The 19,420-nt window shown below is 50.5% G+C and overlaps 2 protein-coding genes across 5 annotated transcripts; one reads left to right on the plus strand and one right to left on the minus strand.

The window, feature by feature from the left end:
- Nucleotides 1–363: 363 nt before the first annotated feature.
- CUEDC2 (CUE domain containing 2) lies at nt 364–13,736 on the plus strand. Of its 2 annotated transcripts, XM_069864299.1 has the most exons (10): nt 364–451; nt 1,459–1,586; nt 6,737–6,830; nt 7,632–7,775; nt 8,072–8,133; nt 9,550–9,683; nt 10,805–10,975; nt 11,311–11,372; nt 13,001–13,061; nt 13,442–13,736. In XM_069864299.1, the coding sequence occupies exons 3-10, from the start codon at nt 6,757–6,759 to the stop codon at nt 13,586–13,588; spliced, it is 855 nt and encodes a 284-aa protein (XP_069720400.1). In that variant the 5' UTR covers nt 364–451; nt 1,459–1,586; nt 6,737–6,756; the 3' UTR covers nt 13,589–13,736. The 2 variants fall into 2 exon arrangements, with proteins under 2 accessions (XP_069720400.1, XP_069720401.1); XM_069864300.1 differs by lacking the exon at nt 1,459–1,586 and having other exon boundaries at nt 380–451.
- FBXL15 (F-box and leucine rich repeat protein 15) lies at nt 12,261–18,067 on the minus strand. 3 transcript variants are annotated; one of them, XM_069864298.1, is made up of 4 exons: nt 18,049–18,067; nt 16,857–17,107; nt 15,606–16,108; nt 12,261–15,205 (listed from the first exon to the last, which is right to left on the minus strand). In XM_069864298.1, exons 2-4 carry the CDS (start codon nt 17,037–17,039, stop codon nt 15,016–15,018), a joined length of 876 nt encoding a protein of 291 aa, XP_069720399.1. In that variant the 5' UTR covers nt 17,040–17,107; nt 18,049–18,067; the 3' UTR covers nt 12,261–15,015. The 3 variants fall into 3 exon arrangements, with proteins under 3 accessions (XP_069720399.1, XP_069720397.1, XP_069720398.1); XM_069864296.1 differs by lacking the exon at nt 18,049–18,067 and adding an exon at nt 17,463–17,512; XM_069864297.1 differs by lacking the exon at nt 18,049–18,067 and adding an exon at nt 17,426–17,452.
- Nucleotides 18,068–19,420: the final 1,353 nt, after the last annotated feature.

Below are 19,420 nucleotides of genomic sequence, written 5' to 3' on the forward strand. Positions count from 1 at the left end.
CTTCGCCCAGACTCTTGAAAATGTACTTTTTTTTTTTTCATCAGGGAACACATCTCTTGCAGCGGGCAGGAAGGCAAGTTTCACTTGGTCTTTACCAGGGCGATTTCACAACCCGAGGCCGCGTCTCCGGGCCTCACGGCCCGGGCAGCCCCAGCTTCCACCCTACACCGCCTTCTTTCCCTTTTCCCTGCCCCGGGGGTACCGAGCGGGCGCTGAGGCCTGAGACGACGCCGCCTCGCGGCTCCCGCCTGGCGCCAAGATGGCGGCGTGACGAGCGCGGCGGCGCGGGGCCGCTCTGCCCTCCCGCCCGCGCCTCTGTGGCTGGTGGTGGCCGCGGTCACGTGACGCTTTCAACCGCGGCCGCTGTCACGTGACGCTTTCAACCGCCCCGCGCGGGCTGCGCGCCGGGAGGGAGCGAGCGAGGCGGTGGCGGGCGCGCGCGGGCGATCAGGTGACCCCCACACTCCCCCCCCACCTCCCGCGGGGCGCACAGGGGGAGCGGGGCGGGGCGGGTGGCAGGGAGGCGGCGGCGGCCTCAAGGGGGGACCCGCGTCCCCCATCCCGAGGCGGCGGGGGGTGCGGGCAGGCGGGGCCTGGCGGCCTGGCTCCGTCCGACAGCCCCGGGGCGGGGGCCGTGATGGTCAGAGCCCGCCGCGGGCGGTGTGAGGGCTGGAGAACGGATTTGAGGGCTGGCGAGGAGGCTGCTGGCACGTCCAGCGGGCCTTCCGCGGGATAAAACGGCACCGTTGGTGTGAGAGGGAACAGTCACAAGCGACAAAAGCAGCCTGACTTGTAGCAGAAGCGGGGAGGCCGGCAGGAGCAGGGAAATGATGGTCCCCTGAACTCGGCCCTGTGAGGCCGCAGCTGGAATCCCGTGTTCGGTTCTGGGCCCCTCGCTGTGGGAAAGATGTTGAGGTCCTGGAGCGTGTTCTGAGAAGAGCAACAAAGCTGGGGAAAGGGCTGGAGAACAAGTCTTGTGAGGAGCGGCTGAGGGAGCTGGAGTTGTTTAGGCTGGAGAAAAGGAGGCTGAGGGGGGAGACCTTATCACTCTACAACTGCCTGAAAGGAGATTGTAGTGAGGCGGGTGTTGGTCTCTTCTCCCAAGTAACAGGTGATAGGGCAAGACGAAACGGCCTCAGGTTGCGTCAGGGTAAGTTTAGATTGGGTGTTGGGAAATGCTACTTCACCAAAAGGGTTGTCAAGCATTGGAATAGGCTGCCTAGGGCAGTGGTGGAGTCACCATCTCTGGGGGTATTTTAAATACATATAGATGTGGTGCTTAGGGACATGGTTTAGTGGTGTACTTGGCAGTGTTAGGTTTACAGTTGGACTCAGTGATCCTAAAGGTCTTCTCTAACCTGAACAATTCCATGACGTAAAGCATAAAGACACCAATATACAGAGAACAATTCTTTTGTGCTCCCATTCCAGCTAATTCAGCTTTCCTTTCCCATAAAGGGCTTCCTTGTGCTTGGCTTGGGCCAAGCAGTCATAGGATGGACCATCAACTCTTCTGTAGGCACTGAAGCTATTTGTAAGCACCGTTCGTGAGCTAAAGTCTTCATACAGGTGATGCTTCTTCTCAGGTAAGGGCCCAATGTCAGCAAACCGCCACTCAAGTACAGCCGTCCAGCATAGAATTGGGGAGAGGAAAAGTCTGGCACCTCGTGTTACTTTCTTCTATTACTGTTGTTTACTGTGACTAAGTTATTAGCAAGTCTTATTTTAATGTTAGAACATTAATAAGTTAATTGTGTTAACATGCATAATGACCTCAGCCTGTTTACCCATAGCAGCCACACTGTGAAAGACCTTTTAGGGACTTCATATGCAAGCAAAACAAAAAATGGGAACATTGAAATTACATCTGTAAGGTGTTGCTCTGCCTGGAAAGCTTTCTTTTAAGCCAGCAAAGTTTCAGGAGGTAAAGTAGTTCATTGGAATATAGCTATAGCTTGCACTCTCTGTCCTGCAGGTCTGGTTTTTGAGAGATTTCCTCTGAGGCTGTATGTGACAGGCTGCACTGCGAGCTCCCAGGGATTGCGCTTCCACAAGCATAGTCACACATGCACACACACACAGAGCTGCATGAGATGGGCTCTGTGCTTTCTCATAATGAGTTCTCAGAGGAGTAGCCATCCCTGTCCCTTTACTTAAGAGCAATTACTGAACCCTGAGCTAAAGGAACTTTTTCAAGGTATTAATAGTCAATGCCTCATCTGAATCAATTTTACCTAAACTCTCTCTTTCCTGTTCTAAGAAACGTCCTAAGTGTACAACACCTGTCTCCTTCCACTTGCAGAAACCTCAACTCTTTGCTAGGTAAATTTATGATGTCATAAAAGTTGATATACATCTGAATGGCAGTTCCTCTTAATTCAGAAACGTTTTCTCAAATTACTCTCCTCAACTCTGTCTTGTTAATATAAAGTCCAAGGCACAGTCAATCACCCTTATCCCATCACACTGACCATTTGAGAGTGATTACTGAAATTTAAGTTGGAAGAGCCTTCAGAAATTACCTAGCTGTGTGGAAAATTTCAGACGTTCATACTTCTATTTTTTTTTTATTAAGGAAGGCAGATTCATATGAATTGTACAAAAAGAAGCTAGCTTTTCTTGAACAAAGCATCAGTAGATATTTCAGGCACCACAAGGATAATGGTACTTCCAGAAGAGTATTATTTCTGCAGCTGTTTTACAAAAAAATCCAACTTTGATATTAACATGTTCGGAAGGAAAATGCAAGTGTGATGGAGATTACCAGGTTCTCAAGACAGACGGTAGGGTAGCGAACACTGTTGAGATGCTGGTCAAAGTATCTAGTACAGAAAATGAATTATTTTCGTGTTCACATTTTGAGAACTGATACCAATTTTCCTGAGGTGAAGAAATACATACGCCATGTGATATTATGCAGATCTGGTACTGCTGGTATTTCAGACCAAGCCTGCTCAATCTTTAATAATAAAGCCTGGTGTTTGAAGACTGAAAAGCAATAAGGATTTCCAAAGGCTGAAGGTCTTTTCTGATGCTGCAAAACTGTGAGACTACAGCTGAAGGCAGAGCTTCTTCACCATATGTCTTTAAAAAATAGATTCTGTGCAGCATGTTAAGCAGAGCCCACATTATAATAACAAGAAATGCAGAAGGACTTTCATAGATCAGTTTGAATCAGCTGACAGCTACCAAAGAGATCTTAAAATCCACATTGTAATTATGGCTGGAAGTTTAAAACGATGGTTACACCTTTCCAGTAAATTCTGCTCTCAGGAGAGTGATTGCTGCTGCCTTTCAGTTTCTGATCGTTCTGTGCATTATAAATCACTCCTCCACAAAACTGTGTGGAGGATAGGATAAGCCCTTCTAGTAAATCTCCCCCTTCAGTATTGCAGGTCACTACTAGAAAAAATATGGCATTTGAAGGCATAATGCATAAGGTGGTTTGATGTCTTGAGTCGTATAATTCTAAACTTGGCTGTGTGGGGAAGAATATGCAGCAACGTCAGTTTATTCCTTGAAGAATTCATTTTGAAATATTTGTACACAGGTTCTTAGTCAGCTCCCTCTATTTCAAGAAAATACCCACTGAATCTGTAAGACCAGAGGACCTTCAGGACTTGTCTTCCGCAAGCCTCATTCAGCCAAGAACTTGTGCACTACATGTTCCCTAGATGTTAAGCTTCAAAAGGACTGTTTATTAGGGAATAAAATCTGTCCCCTGTGGCTGTAAATGAGCAAATGCAAGTGCATTTGTCTCTCTTGGTGCCTCTGATTGTATAGGACTGGAGGTGGGTTCTTCAGGTGAAAGGGCAATGGCTGACCCTTGAAGAAATGCTTACTCACATAGCTGCTTCCTTCAGTGTTAAGACTCTGCTTTTGTCATTTAAAGGGTCTCCTTTCTTCAAAGGCAGGCTGAAGGTGGCAGCTTCCCTTCTCTGCCTGTAAGCCTTAAATCTGAGTGTGCTGGTGGATGGATTCATCTGAGACGCCAGAGAGAATTTATACCCGGTGGTTAAAACCTGCTCCCTTCTTTCCTCTTGGAGACATAAGAAAATAGATTTTGTTTAGATACAGCATGGTAACTTCACAGGAAAATACATGGATAATTTCAAACACTTCACACCAGCATTTCTTGTGGTTGTCAGAAGTTGGGGAATGGATTCAAGGCCAGTTAGTGACTGGCTGTAGCTGTAATACTCCTGTTGCTGAATTATTTTTTCCTGTGTTTCTCTTGTCCCGGTCTGGCACTTGTCTGCAAGTGCCTTTGATTAAGGAGATGAGTGACTTTGCCTGTTCTATTGATCGAAATGGATTACCAGCAGCTAATTTATGGACCTCACAAAAGTGCTTTTGACATGGTGAATTGTGCTGTGTTGTTCAGGTAATTGGGTTGTCAGGAAATGTTATTGGTTACTATATGGTTATCTCTTATAGAATATTGGCCTGTTTCATGGAAATGGACAAAATCTTTTAGACTTCTGGTTTCCAGGATGTCACAAAGGCTCTAAGCAAGAAGGAAAAAAGCGTTCTTCTTGATAGTAGTGATGGTAGAAAAAAAACATTTTAACTGCTGTATGTTGATTTTCCATCCTTGATTTCTGTAAAAAAGAAAGTGCTCACAAGTTCAGTGGGCTTGGTGGTTGCCAGCATTTGCAGATCCAGCTTAAAATGTGGGATAGACATGCTACTTATGACGGTATTCTTGCCAACAGTAGGACTCAGAATCTCATTGTTGGCTTTTGATGTCTCAGAAAGATAGAACAAAGCTCACCTTTTTTTTCTGGGTATGTTGTAAAGATTACAAAGATAAACTTGGTTCTGTCACACCACTACAGAACACACAAAACACAGAGAAACATCAAATGGGGAGCCAAAAAGGTGTTTCTAAACGTGATAGTTTTAGCAGCCAGCTTCTACACTTGCAGACCATGACATCTGCAGAAGTGAGAAAAGTGCAAATGAAAGATCCTCGTGCGGCTGAAAAATAAAAAGAACTCAGGAGCTCGCTTGGGCTGTTGGCTTGAAGAGCTCCTTCCTGAAAAAGTCTGGATTGTTGTTTTCTTCTAATGCTGAGAAATAGGAACTTTCTAATTGAAATTACAGAAGGCAAAGAAACTTTTTATCTTGAGACAGAAACAAATAATCCTTTGTGATTATGCCCTCCCCTGGGTGTTTCTGCATGTGCTGTGTTTGAATACATGTATGTTGGTCACACAGTGGTAAGGCATTTTTAACTTGTTGCTCATTGCTGCTGTGAAAGTCTTTCAGTATTTGTCTCCCTTCTGCCCCAAGGGAATGGCACTGACACAGAAACTCAGTAAAAGGTGGTCTCTCAGGTAGCAAAACCTACACCTATTCAAAGCCCTAAAGACTAGAAGAGCACAGGCTGGGGATGTTTGATGGGGAACCACTGCAGGGAGATGCAGTGTGGGATGCCATGTACACAGCAGAGCACTTTTGCATGAGCCTGTGTCACAGCTGGAATAGGCCCCAAAACTGCAGATAGGTCTGCCAACAGGCTGCTGGGCCTTGGTTGTCTCTAGGTCCCACAAGAGCAGTGCTCAGCACCATAGGGTGTTTCTTCTTTATATCCTGCTAGCTCTGGAAGTCTTATCTCTGGAAATGCCAAACCTTTTTGACTCCCATGGGAACCGTCTCTCAGCAGCCTGTGTGATTGCTCTGTGAGGTCTGTGACAAACAGACCTTGTCAGATCCTGCTGTGGTTGGGATGAGGGAGCTGCACAGGTGGGAGCATGATAACCTTTGAAAGCTCTCTGGCTGATGACCACATCGGTTTCTCTATATGCAAGGCTAGTTTCCTTCCTTGGGAAGAACTCAGTGCATACACCAGGAGTTTGTCCACCCAGCAGCTTTGTAGACCCAAGGGGAAAGGAATGGTTAAGGAATGACTTTTCTTGACCCAATTCAGTCCAGGCCGAGTACTGACAGCTGAAGGAGGCCTGTGGGCAGTCCCGCCCCCCCCCCCCCCCCCCCCCCCCATATTTCTTCTGTAGGAGCTCTGTGATTCTTAAAACTCCCCTGAGTTTTGGGTTATCAAGTGCCCCTTGTTGCAGCTGTATCATCTAGAGAATGGCTCATTTACCAAGCTCAACAACAGGCTCCTATTTGGCCAGGATTCCGCTGGCAGTCTATGCCTGACCTGGAGACCTTTGATATTTTGGCTGGTCTGTGCCCTGCTTGGTATTTCCCTGTAAAATACACTCTAGATTCTGATTTCTTTAGGAGACATTACCCTTCTTCCCACTCATTTTTGAGTCCAAGCACTACGGCAAATGCTCTTAGCTCAAAGGTCCACCCCTTTCTGCACTGAGCATGCAAACCCACCACCCACTGCTTCCTTGCCGGAGAGCACAGTATTCCAGCTCAGGAGGTATCTCTGAGGTCGGGCAGCTGGACACATCTGTATTGCAGCTTTGCTTCCATGATGGGATGTTTTGAATGTACCCTGACAGCATCAACGCAAGCAGGAGAGGCCCAAGAGATTGGGTTGCATTGGAGTGCTATTTCCAGTGGATCCTCGTACTGCTGCTTTTTGCTGTTATCTTTTCCTGCTTTGACCCAGGGATGATAAGATGCATTGAAGGAGTTCATGAATTGTTCTGATGAGAAGAGTGTACTTATTATACCATGCCTATCTTCTGATCTTGTTGGAATTTTGATCTGCTTCTTGTCTGAAATTACATGGAGTTTTCTTTTTCATCCTTCTTTTTAGAGAAGAAGGTTTAGAGAGACATGGAGCTTGAAAGAATCATTCGAGACACACTGACACGCTTCATCCAGTCCCACATCCCTGCAGCAGACCTCAGGTATGTTGAGATGCAAAGATCCAATATAATTGGTTTACTTTGAACTCTGCATTAATTGTCTGTATGTTATACTGAACTCCAAGTGGAGCTCTGTAGCTTTCCTGTGCTTTGTGTTCCTTAACTCACATCCAGGATGCAGGTAATCTGCGCAAGCTCTGATGTGAATGCTTGAACAACTGTCGTTTAGCATTGCAATCTAGCAGTGTCATTTCTTTGACAACCAAGATGATTAATTTCCTGTCCAGTAATATGTATTTGAATATGGAATTCCCTACATTCCACAGTGCTCCCAAAGGGCTTTCTGAGCAATATAATGCTATGTCAGGGTTCTCCCTATTTTAAACTGCCTGCAACAGCCACCCTGAGGCTGGAACACGGCAGTTAGTTTTGCAGCTGGAGGCAGCAGTGACAGTAGCATGGAGAGCAGCAAGCAGAGAGCACTGCATCTTACAGAAACTTCAACTTGGCGGAATATGATGATATCACCTGAAACACTAGTGAGCATAGAAAAGTTGGTTTGAACACTTAAAATATTTTGATGAGCTCCATTGAAGAACCTACAGGAGCACAGCCTAGGCATATGCTGGGGCTTCCATTCAGTGCTGCTAATGCCCAATCACTAACCACCTGCTACCTGGCTTTACTGATGGGATCTGCCATAAGATACAGTCCACATAGGTCCTTCTATTGCTCTGTTATAGAAAGTCACAAGGTTAGAGGGAATGGGGATGGAGAGAAAGAGAGATTAAAGAGTGGGCCTATTAACACTCCTGCCAAGTCCTGTGTTCTTTCTGTCTCCAGTGGGATGGATGATGTTTTCTTCTCTTATATCACGGGTGTCCTGGAAGAACTGGGCTCACCAGAGTCCTCTGAGGAGACCTTTGACATGGACACTTTTGTGGAAATGATGGAGGCATATATTCCTGGTTTTGCAGAAATCCACAGGTATGCAAATGTTGCTGCTTTGTATGTGCATGTCATGCAGTTGGGGGCTGGACTCAGTTGGACTCAGTTGAAAACATATTAGTACTGAACCTGTGCCATTATGATTAAGTCAGGCTTTGCATGAATACACAGATGCTAATCCCAGTATATTTTGCAAGTAAGTCCTTGATGCTCTGAAAAAACGCTTCATTTTATTGAGCTTTATATCAAGCCTTGTCTTTCTATAGGGGTGGCAAAGTAGGATAGGCTACTGCTTTTATTCCTCGCACTAATTACACAGCTTCTGTCTCTTGCAGTGGGGATGTTTGTGAAATGATGTTCTCTCTGTCAGAAAGGCTTGTTGAAGCTCGCAACAAAGGTGAGTTACACGATTTCAGTGCAAGAAGGTATGTTCTGCAAATGTTTTAAGTCATAGTGTTTGGAATTGAGCAGTGTCACAGGGTAGAATACAATCTTGTTTGCCACAGTTAGCGGCTAGGTTGACTTTTTTTTTTCTTTTTTTTCCTAATATTCAGTCAGGTTTTTGATATTAACACAGGGGAGGCTTGAGTAATATGGAAGACTGCCCAAGACATGCTGGGGTGAAACATACTTGATCAGATCTCCAAACACCTCTGCTGAGAACAATTCCAGAGTAATAAGGGAGAAATAGCAGATACAGGGCTGCTTGTTGAAATTCTAGTGTAGATTAATTCTGAAAGTGGAGATTTCTGCCTCCTGCTGATAGTCATCTGCCTAAAGGACAGTACCACTGGGCAGCCCATGTCAGGTGCATCATCAAATAGAGAATCCAGCTAATTATGTGTATCACTTCTAGACTTTGAGTGTCCTCGAAACTCACTTCCCATTCACACATGAACCTTGGCACAAATGCAAATTCAGCGGTGATGTGCTCTGGCCTGCATTATGCAGGACTGCAGAAGACTTGGTATCCCAGTGACCGTATGCAACCTCAGCATTCACAGATCAGCTGGATGGCTATATTAATCAGCCCCAAAGGTACTTACCAGTAAATAACAGAAAGTTGAAGTGCCTGGATATTAAACCTTTGAGACATATCAGTGTGGGGTTTGCTTATCTAGCAACATCACTGCTGTCTTGCCAGAAAGCTACTCAGTATAGAACAGACAGTCCTATCTTTTATCTTCCTTGCTGCTTTCTTGAACTTGACCAAACCTTCTGCTCTTCTCTGGTCCCCAGCATTCTACCCTTTGAGGGTCCCAGTGTAGCTAGAGTGTGGAAGCACAACACCATCACAGTTCTAGAGAGGACAGGACAGAAGTGAAATGATTCTTCTTACAGTGACACAGAAGCAAGCTGTAAAGAGAGATGCATCAGAGTAACCTGGATCACAGGATGTGCTGGCTCACATACAGCCTGGGAACTACCAGTGTGTATTCCCAAATTTAAAATCAAAACCACACCTTAGTTCAAAGAGCAAACACTGGGGAATTCTTTGAAAAGAAACAAAAATACCATAAGTATTCAGAGCCAAAGTAAAATTCAATTTGCAAGCACTCCATGCCCAGTTAAGGCATGGAAATGCAGCACTCGGGCATTCCAGCGTGCACTAGCATTGCCTTCCTGCAGGTCAGTGAGTAGAGCTGTGGTTGTCCCTGCTGGGGGCAGGAGGTGCAATTTTTTTTCCCCAGCCTTGTCACTTAAGGGATTTGCTTTGGCACACAATGTACTAGCAAACAAATGCCAACAGAAAGCACAGAACTCTATAGCCTTAGTGGGACTGTTCCTCAGGAGATATTACTGTGTCTTTAAGAAAAACCTGGCCAAAAGGCTGTGGAAAGTGGGAGTGAAACACCCTCTGAAGAACTGACCAAAGGCCAGGAGCCTGGAGCCGGAGCATGCAATGGGGAAAGGCTGTGCACTCCAGCAGACGGAGCTGGGTCCCAGGTATGAGCACCCCACAGAGGAGCAGGAGCACTGGGGACAGTCACCCAGCTCTAGGCTACCAGCACCACCTGAGGGCATTTACTGGCTCTGGAAGGAACATAGGCTGTGACTCACCATCACTGGTGTCTTTGATCTCCTCTGTTGTATGACCTGAGCAAAACTGTTTCAGTGCGTCAAAAAATAAAATTAGACACTGCCAGAAGAGCATGAGCCATCAGTCTGGTTCATCCTTTCCAGCCACTGAGGTAGTAGGGCATGAAAGAGCCTGTCCCAATGCCCTCGGAGATCCCACAGCAGCACCACGGGGACACCTTTGAAGTATTAGCCAGGCTCCACCCCACTTGATCCTGTTCCTCACACCACAGTTCAGGCTGGATCACCACTTCTCTCCCCAGCTATCATGCAGTATCTGCACAGGAAGCAGTCACATCTGAGTGCTGGTCCCAAAGTCGCTGGTCCTACTCTTAATGGCCCTCTGTGCTGTGCATCTACTGAGCTATAGAGCACTGAGTCATTGGCCCAACAGTCCTGATCCTGCAGCACCATCCAGCATGACCCATGCTACAGGAATTGTGGCACCTGCCAGATTCCTCCCACCTCCTTCCCCCCAGGTCTGCTTGTGTTTCTCTAGTACTGATCTCTTCCTGCTCTGCAGCTTAGTCATTCTGTGTCCTCAGCCTTCAAGCAAATGCTGCTGCTGCACTTTTCTTCTGATGTAACCACAGGTGACTGCTTAGCAGTCCCTTCCCTTTCTGATCAAAGCATGAATAAATACACAAGGTGAGGGTGAGTTCAAGCATTTGCACCTCCACATGCTGTCCAGAAAGCTGACTCGTAAGGAGACATAAAGCATGGCCATGCAGATGGGCCAGTTCACAGAAGCCCAGCTTTAAAGAAAGTTGAAATACAGGGGGAGAAGATAAAGGAAGAGTGATGTTTTGTTCTTGCAAAGAAAATCCCCTATTAGCTTCAGGAATGGGATTCAGACATGCTTGTAAGGAGAGAGAGCCTTTAGCTAAGAGCAAGCTGAATTTCCTGATAGTGCAAAACTAGAGAGACCCTTTTCAATAGCCCTCTCCCCACTGTATCTCCAGCTTACCTCTGTCTTTTGCTCCAACTAGGAAGGTGATGCCTTGAAGGATGGGGTAGAACTGCTACTGGAGATGTTCCCAGCCTGTACCATGAGACAGGCAGAGAAGGCACTCGCCATGGCTTTGGGGAACGTGGAGGAGGCAGTGCAGTTAATTGTGGAGGAGAAGGTGGAAACCGGCCCAGAAGGTGTGAGCGTGAAGGTACTGTAGGTACTGTGATCTGGGTGGCAGCAAGGCAAAACTAAAGGACATACAAGACTCCCAACTGTCTGCTGCAAACACAAACTTTCTGTACAATTAGCCAGTAGGATCACCCAGAGCAACAGCCCTTCTCCCTCCCTTGGCTTTCTCGAGTACATGCTGTGTCCACAGCTGAGCCAGCATCCCAGCAGAGCTGTGGCTGGCACCCCCCTTCCCACAGGAGCTGCCACAGGGGCTGAGGTGCTGGACCAGCAGCTCGGCTCAGCAAGCTAGCAGGGGGTAGCTGTACGCCTCACATGTTGCACAACTCATGCACCTGCTTTGTCTCTTCCCAGGAACTGGCACGGCCCCGCAGAGTGCCCAACCACGAGGAACTAAAACAGGTTATCCTGCAGAAGTAAGTACCCAGCAGCAAAGAACCCCTTATTCTGCCGCCAATAAAGGAAGAGGTAGCAGTTTGGGAAAAGCCAGAGTGACAGTATGGTCTATAAAGACAATGCTTAGTCAGGATGCCACAAAGCTGATATGGGTATAGCTGAACACATCTAAGCACAAATATAATCATCAGGTTGTTAAAAAACAGGTTTGAGTTTCTTTATAGCTCTGGAACAGAAACAGGATACCTACACCAGCTGGGCCACAGCACTGGCTGTGTGTGAGGTTTCGGCCTCTTACAGGTACAGTGTAAATCACAGTACTGTTAGCTGAGGTCCTGGTTAAAGGTTCAAGGCACAAACATGGGACTGCAGCTCAGGTAACACATGGTGACTTGTAGAACTACAGCAACTCATTCATGCCTCCATCCTTGGAGACAGTCCCAACAAAGCTAAAGGCTAAAGATATCTTTAAGAGACTGTTTGTACAGCAACACTGGAAGGATTAAATCTCAGTTGCTGAAGGTGTGAATTCAATGCACGTGAAGAAATCGCTGAAGAAATCGCTCTGAAGTCCCCCGTGGACTTCTTGGGAATGAAAGTGGCTTTAAATTGGTTTACCTTTATTCACTTGCAAAAAGCATTTAACTTTCACTAGAACCCACACTGTGGTTTCATTGATCTGCTTGAAGATCTCAGATTTTGTGAATAACCTCCTTGCGGGCATGCAGATTCCATGTCTCCGTCTAGCCAAATCTTTTCTACCACTTTACATCCTCCCAAGTGACAAAATATAAGTCGATGGGCTAGGGAAGACTGAGGCAGAACTGGCGGTCCCTGTCCTCACCTGTCTCCTCTGCAGGCTTGTTTCCGAGTCACATGCAAGGGAACAAAAAAGCACCAGCTGCTAGTTATGTTTCTGGGAGCTTAACTTTAATGACATTTTGGCAACATCCTGTACTTTAAACGTCACTCAAGCACAGGTACAGAGAGCAGATCACCATAGCTGAAGATACACAGGAGCAACTACAATAACTACTGAGGAAGAATTCATGGTCAGCTGTGCTGTCTGCCTGCTAAACCAGCCCCAAAGGCTCAAGAGTAGTAACTCAGCAGTACAGCAAGCAAATGCTTGGACCCTGATGTTTCAGTCACATAGTGAATGAGGTGATGCTTTTATGAAGCTGCTTCCAGCACAAACCTGTTTCATAGTCAAGCAGTAGGTGAAGTGTGAAAGGAACAGTATCTTCACAGCTGAAGCAGCCACCTTCGTCCTGTAATCTCGCTTTTGTCTCCTTTAGCGGCCATTGCTTGGCCTGAGAAGGAACAAAGCTGCCCTAAGGGGAGAGCACACCAGACCTTGGCACCTCTCGGTTCTGCAGGGGCTATTGCCATTCTCAACAGCCTGAGTCTTCAATACCTTTCACATACAGCCAAGGATGCCACTCCAAGAGAATCCTGCTGGATTCTCACTAGAAGGATGACATATTTTTTTTCCATTTCATCCAGAGGGGAACATTAAGTGCTTCTAGCTGCAATCTAGGCAAGTAGGACACGCTGCACAGCCATGAACCAGCCATGAGAGAAAGGACGTATGGACTGAGAATAGCCCCAGGCAATGCATGTTCAGTACATGCTTCTTGTGTTTCAGATACATGATGGTGGATAGTGCAGATGATCAGAAAACACATCGGCCAGCTCCACCGAAAGAGGTAAGAGCAGCACTCCCAGCTCACTAGCAGTTTGAATGTCCTTTGGATACAAGGTTTAAAAATCAGGCTGCAGGTCCAAAAAGCAACAGGGCAGGCCAAAGGCAGGACTGTTCACTAGTCAGCAAAGAGGGAAGATTGGCTTAGCTACAGCATCTGTCAGTTCCTACCATTCCTGCCTAGCACAACTCCTGCTTTCCCCCCATCAGACAGCTTCCTTCTCAGTGTTGGTCAAAATTCCCAACACTAAGGATGGGTAAAGCAGCTCACCCCAGTCCTCCTGCACCCACCCTCCAGAGCACATGTCTGCTTCTGCTTGCTCCTGCTCTTTACCTAGCAGTGTAGCTGTCCATCCACTTGGTGTTAATGTCTTTCCTCTACAGGCTCCCAAGAAATTGATCCGCTATATCGATAACCAGGTGGTGAGTACAAAGGGAGAGAGGTACAAAGACATAAAGAAGCCTGAGAGCGAGGAGATGAAGAGAACCTACATCAGCCTCAAACCAGCCAGGAAGTACAAGTTCCACTGACAGCCAGGTCCTCCTGTTCTTCAGCCTCCACCTCACTGGCCAGGCATGGCAGGATGGACATTATGGCACTAGGGATGAGGGGACCCCTCCAACTGGAACTAACCTGGGAGCCAGGACACTGCTTTCAGCTTCTTCAACTAACCTGGGTGACAAGGAGGAGACTTCTCTCCTTGTGTAGCTGTCCCTCTGCTGCCGGGGGCACACCACAGTGGCTTTCTGGGGCCTGGGCATTCTCTGCTATTCCTTGCATGGGACATTTTTAGATCCAAGACGTGGCTTGTGCTTTGCAGCACGCTTTTTACAAGTCTGCGTGCACCATTGCTTTAAATTGAGTGCCAGTAATAAAGATGATGTGAGTTGGTGTGTAGTTCAGCTGGGAGCATGCATGTGCTTTATGGACGCACCTCAATCCCTCCCAGGGCACAAGATAGGAGCAGGGCTATCCTTTCTTCCCCTAATTACTGTCTTCATCATGTTCGCCATAAGATGTGGCTGCTATTTGGTTAACAAGAACACAAGGACTGTGGCTGAACTCCAGACTAGAGTTAGGCTCTCCCTGCCAACAAAACCTGCAGTGCTCCATAAATTCCAGCTGAGAGCATGGCCAGGGCTCCTGCCATTTCTCACCACTGTTAAATGCCAAAGCTCCAGCCGTGAGACATGGAGCAGGGCATAGTAGCAGACCTGGGTGCTACTGAAATGTAAAGTCAGATGCTGGAAGTAGTGAATAGCACCAACCAACAGCGACAGCACATCTAGTTTTGGTGGTTTTGTCAGTGAAACTGCAGTTAGGAGCATGTTCCTCCCAGAAACAACTCCCACCTTGCACTAGCCTAAACCAGTACCCTAGGCCTGGACAAACACACTTCCTGTGCCGGGGCCATGCCAGGCTGGCCAGTGGCCATAGGCTGAAGCTGGGCTCACTCTGCCCTCCTCCTGGAGCTTAGAAGGGCCTGCCCTCTCCCAGGAGGAGGGCTGGTGACTTTTCGCCTTTCTGCTCCAGCTGGCCTGGTTTGTTCCACAGCTCTGCTGGCATGCCCTGCACACCCACCCCAGGAAACAGCCCCCATCAAACACTCTCCTGCTCTCTGGACAGCTGCTGCTTAGAGATTTAAAATGCAACAAATAATAATATCTATTAGCTGGCCTGGCCAAGGCCTGTTCAGCACCACGGTGTTCCAGCAAGTCACTCGCTCTCTCCACGCCACTGCAGAGGGAGTTATTTTCCCCAGAGGCACCAACAAAGCCCACCCACGAACACCCAGTGACTGCTAAACAGCCCCAGAGGAAGGAATGAGCCCCACTCAGGCAAGCCTCACCAACAGGACCAACCTCTCCCTCTGCATGTCTTCACAGCAGCTGGTCCGGCATCCTCCCGGGATCCCAGTGTCACATCAGTCCCTCCCTCCCCAGCAGCAGCAGCAGTTCTAGATCTGGAGGTTGATGAAAGGGGCAAAGCCAACCACATCCTGCAGGAGAACAAGCGCCCTCTGCAGTGGAGGCTCCACATCCAGCTCCACCCCACGGCTTCGGAGGATGCTCAGGCTGGATTCGGCCACGTTGTGGCAATGCTTCACCTTCAGTGAGCGCAGCTTGGGACAGTACTCAGCCAGGACCCTGCCAAGAAAGAGAGCACATGCGGGTTGCAAGCCAAGACTCTCAAGTGCGCTACTTGCCCTCTTCACTGCTCCCAGCAGCCTAGCACTCACAACACATAATTGCGTGTGGTTCTGTGTAACTGCCAAACATGCACCATCATTTGGGACCAGCACCCTTGTAGTCTGAGAGAAACTCAAAGGACATGATCAGATACCAGACCTACCCTCCATGACTTGCTGGGAAATTTGCTGTTAGCAGCACACAGTGCCTGTCCAGAAGGGCCTGGCAATGGCTTCTACAACAGCCTGAGCTCTCATTGCTTTCAGTATGAAGAAATCTGACTTTTCTCTCAGGTTCTCTTCCTCTCCTCACCCAGACACCTGCCATTCCCACCCTGACTCCCCATGTTGCTCAGCACCTGATGGAATCATTCTTGACTCGTAGACACCCCGTGAGGTCCAGATGCTCCAGCTCAGGACAGCACTTGGCAATCTCCTCAACTGCCACATCGCCCACGTTGGCATTGACAGCCAGCGACAAAGACTTGAGCCTGCTGCACTTCTGCACCAGGTAGCAGATGGCGTCGTCCTTCAGCTGGCGACAGGCTGTCAGGTCCACAGCCTCCAGTGCCTTGCAATGGTCAGCCAGGCTGCGCAGGGACAGGCTGTCCACCCACTCGCAGTGAGCCAGGGAGAGCCGGCGCAGGTTGGGACAGCTCAGTGAGATGGCTACCAGTGCATGGCGGCTGAGCTGGGCACAGCCCTTCAGCTGGATCTGGTGCAGGTGGTGGTTCTGCCCGATGACTGGGAGCAGCTCCCTGTCCGTCAGCCAGTCGGAGCAGTTCTGGAGTGCCAGCTGCTGCAGTACTTCATTGTCCTTCAGCAGGTTAATGAAAGCAGCTTGAGGGATGGCAGGTCCGATCTGCACGGGGAACCCAGAAAGAATGAGGCACCCCTTAGGGTTTCAGATCAGCCTGATCCTCACCAAATACTTTCTTCCCCTTCTCTCTTCCACAGTGACAAGTAGTGATCAAAACTGCACCCTGTCCTCATCCCAGTGCAAACCCTGCCATCAGGCTCTCCTCTCATGCCAAGGCTACTGCCACAAGCAAGATGCTCAGATATCTCCATCCACCATCACCATCTCTACATTTATATACTTGTGATGAGCTCCACACCTCTGCTTCCAAAAAAACTTTCCTAGGCTACTCTGTGTCCTTGCAGAATAGCAGCTACTCCTGTCTTTCCAAGCCCCAGGTAGTGTCTCTCAGGCTCAGCACAAGTTCCTACTAAAGACCAAGCAGCAAGTTACCCCTGTCAGACCCACCCTATTACACAGCTTCCATGAGGACTGACAGGCCAGGCCCTGCCACTCCAGAGCTGGCTTATGTTTCCGCCAGCTGGTGCCCCATAATGGCCTGGGTGGAGCTTCCGGACTCACTCCTCCCAAGGCCTCTTGCTAAAGACAGTAGCATTGCTGGGCCCTGAGTCACCACCTCTCCTCCCTGAGCCTATCAATCCAGTCCGACTCCCAGAACATAAACCCAAGTTCCCAAGCAGAAATCAGCCTCCTTGCCAGGGGTTTCTACTCCCCACATAGCCAAAAGCTCCCCATTAACTTCAGAGCAGTAGGGACATCTGTGTCTCCCCCAGCCTGAGCCATCCCATACCTGGCTTGAGTCAAAGCAGCGCATGTTGGCGAGGTACAGTTGGATGAGAGACTGGAATGACTTGCTGACCCTCTGCAGGCTCAGGAGCTGCCGCAGCGGTAAATGACAGAGGATATGTGGAACCAAGATGTCTTCCCAGGGCAGGTCCAGGAGGCATCCCCTGGAGGGGGTCAAACTCATCATCACACAGCGGCGAGCTGGCCTACGGTGACAGCCAGGCCGGATCACCTCACAGCTCCTGCCAGGTGCCTCTAGGAGGAACGGCCAGAGAGAAAGACTCAGCGACATCTCCCACGGTCAGCTCAAAGCCAGAGGGGCAGCCGCCACGCCTGCCACCCCCTCCCCGGCCTGGGACATTCGCTGCCTCCCGGAGAGCTCGCCGGGGCCTTCCCACCGGCCGCGTAACGAGTCCTCGGCCCTCGGCGAAGCCGCGAGCGGCTGCCGCAGCATCACCCCCCCCCGCACCCTGGGGTCCCTGGAGGAACGGGGAGACCGCACCGCGGCGGAGAGGAGGGGCGCGGGGTCCCGACAGCCTCAGGGCCGATCCCCCCCTTCTCCCCGGCCGGTACCTGCCCCGCCGCCGCCGCTCCATCCCGCCGCACTCACCCCGCCCCGGCGTCCGGGCCCGACGTCACGCGGCCGGGCGGAAGTGCGCGCGCCCCACGCCCCCCGGCCCCGCCCCCTCGCCGGTACCGGCAGCCGCGGGCCGGGGGCACCGGCCGGGGACGAGAGCGGCTCTGGCGCTGCGGGCGGGGGCAGGCTCCACCGGGCCTCCCGCTGGCTGCTCCCCGCGGCGCTCGCACCGGTCCCGTACACCAGGTCCCCCGTGAACAACACCGATCCCAGCTCCCTAGTGCATCGAACGCCGTGTTTTAGGGCCCCGCGGCTCTCCCGGTTCCCGGCTCTCCCGGCCCCGCGGCTCTCCCGGTTCCTGGCTGTCCCAGTTCCCGGCTGTCCCGGTTCACGGCACGCCGCCTCCCCCCGCCCCGCTCCCCTGCCCCGGCGGGCCGCATGGCGCATGCGCGGCGCGCGGCGCTGTCCGTTCAGCACCACGCGGAGCCGGGACCCGCGGGACCCGCCGCTGCCGGTGAGCGACGCCGCCGCCCCCGGTCCCCCGAGCCCGGACCCCACCGCTCCCCCAGCCGCCTCTGCCGGCTCGCACCGCAGGAGCAGAGGGACCCCCGCCCCCGACCGGCAGCCGCAGGGCCCCACTCCTCCGCCGGTACCGACTTTGTCCCCGCCCCCTTCCCCAGCGCTCGGGACGAGCCGCCCCTGCTCGCCCCCACCCGGCGGCTCCTCGTGCTTCTTTCTCTTCCCCGCCGGTGCCCCCTCCGCCCCGGGGAGCCAGCAGGGTCCGTGCCCTCGCCGGCAGCCCCCGCGGAGAGCGCAGTTGCCATAGCGGCCGCAGGCGGGGCTCCCGCAGGGGCAGGGGCTGCGGCTTTCCCGCCGCTCTCCTCCCGGTGCTGGTTTGCGGGGCGCTCCCCCGGGCTGCCGCCACACCTCAGAGCTGGCCCTGGGTGGCTGACCCCATCCCTGGCTCGGATCTGAGCCCTTCCGCTCCGTGCTGCATCGAGCTGCCGATCGCTGCTGGCAACAGGCACTATAAAAAGATCCACTTGGCAAGAGCAGGGCCCACAGCAGCAAACGAGTCCCAGATTCCTGGTCCTGAATTCCCTGGAACGAGTCCCAAGTTCCCTGGAAAGCAATGACCTGTCTTTGCACCCTGCTCTGCTCATTCCCTCACTATGCAGAGGGGAAAGATCTTCTTAGCCCCGTGACTGTCCTCTAGGGCAGCTACCTGCACTCCCCATCTGCCCCGCGACGTGTAGCAGCTGCCCCTTGAGGGTTCCAGGGGCTCCCTGAGTTAGCGTGTGATTTTGCTCATTTACAAGACAAGTGAGGCAGGGATTTTCAGGTTTCTAAAGAAGCTGAGAATGCCCCCAGCCATGGCCCGGGACAGCCCATCCTTCCTCTGCGTTGGGGGCACAGAAAGTTCTGGAAGTGCTGGTCGTGCTTCTAAACTGGGAGGATTAATTTTGCTGTTCTGGAGGTTTCAGACCTGTGCTCACTCCATTCTCGAGTTCCTGCTCTGAAACAGAAGTGTGGCATCTAGTAGGGACTCCCTTAATATTGCTTCTGTAAGTGAGTGACTGTGACTGTAATTGGCTACAAGGAGGCTTTTTGAAACAGTGGTCTTGCTCTGGATAGGAAGTGAGGGAGCACCAGCAAGCAAGGGAGTGCAACACTCAGTTATGTCTTGCCTTTGCTGAAGACTTTCTGTGCCAAAACCAACTTGGCTGGGAGCCCCCGGCTTCTGTTAAGACCTTGCTCAGAGGAGCTGTGTTGTGGATTGCTTGTTATCCTTCCTGAACAACATGGGTGCTGGACTGGCAAGCAGGCCCAGCTCTGCTCCCACACCAACCTCTGATTATGTTTTTTATTTAAACTGATCCAGCTTGTTTAGCTGAGTCACATCCCTGGGAGCTTGCTGGTAGCAGGGCTCAGAGGAGGGCTGGGAGTCAGCCCAGACAGATTTTGGAGACCACAAGGAGGTTAGGAGGTAC

Source organism: Phaenicophaeus curvirostris, chromosome 9, assembly GCF_032191515.1.
Source record: "Phaenicophaeus curvirostris isolate KB17595 chromosome 9, BPBGC_Pcur_1.0, whole genome shotgun sequence".
NCBI lineage: Eukaryota > Metazoa > Chordata > Aves > Cuculiformes > Cuculidae > Phaenicophaeus > Phaenicophaeus curvirostris.

Bases quoted from the DNA above. Each gene is read 5' to 3' on its own strand.
- FBXL15 (XM_069864298.1), bottom strand. From the start codon at position 17,039: ATGATGAGTTTGACCCCCTCCAGGGGATGCCTCCTGGACCTGCCCTGG. The intron at 16,109-16,856 runs GTATGGGATGGC...TTCCCCGTGCAG, and splicing joins GCTGCTTTGACTCAAGCCAG to ATCGGACCTGCCATCCCTCA. The intron at 15,206-15,605 runs GTGCTGAGCAAC...CTTTCTTGGCAG, and splicing joins GTCAAGAATGATTCCATCAG to GGTCCTGGCTGAGTACTGTC.
- CUEDC2 (XM_069864299.1), top strand. From the start codon at position 6,757: ATGGAGCTTGAAAGAATCATTCGAGACACACTGACACGCTTCATCCAG. The intron at 9,684-10,804 runs GTATGAGCACCC...TGCTCCAACTAG, and splicing joins CAGACGGAGCTGGGTCCCAG to GAAGGTGATGCCTTGAAGGA. The intron at 10,976-11,310 runs GTACTGTAGGTA...GTCTCTTCCCAG, and splicing joins CAGAAGGTGTGAGCGTGAAG to GAACTGGCACGGCCCCGCAG.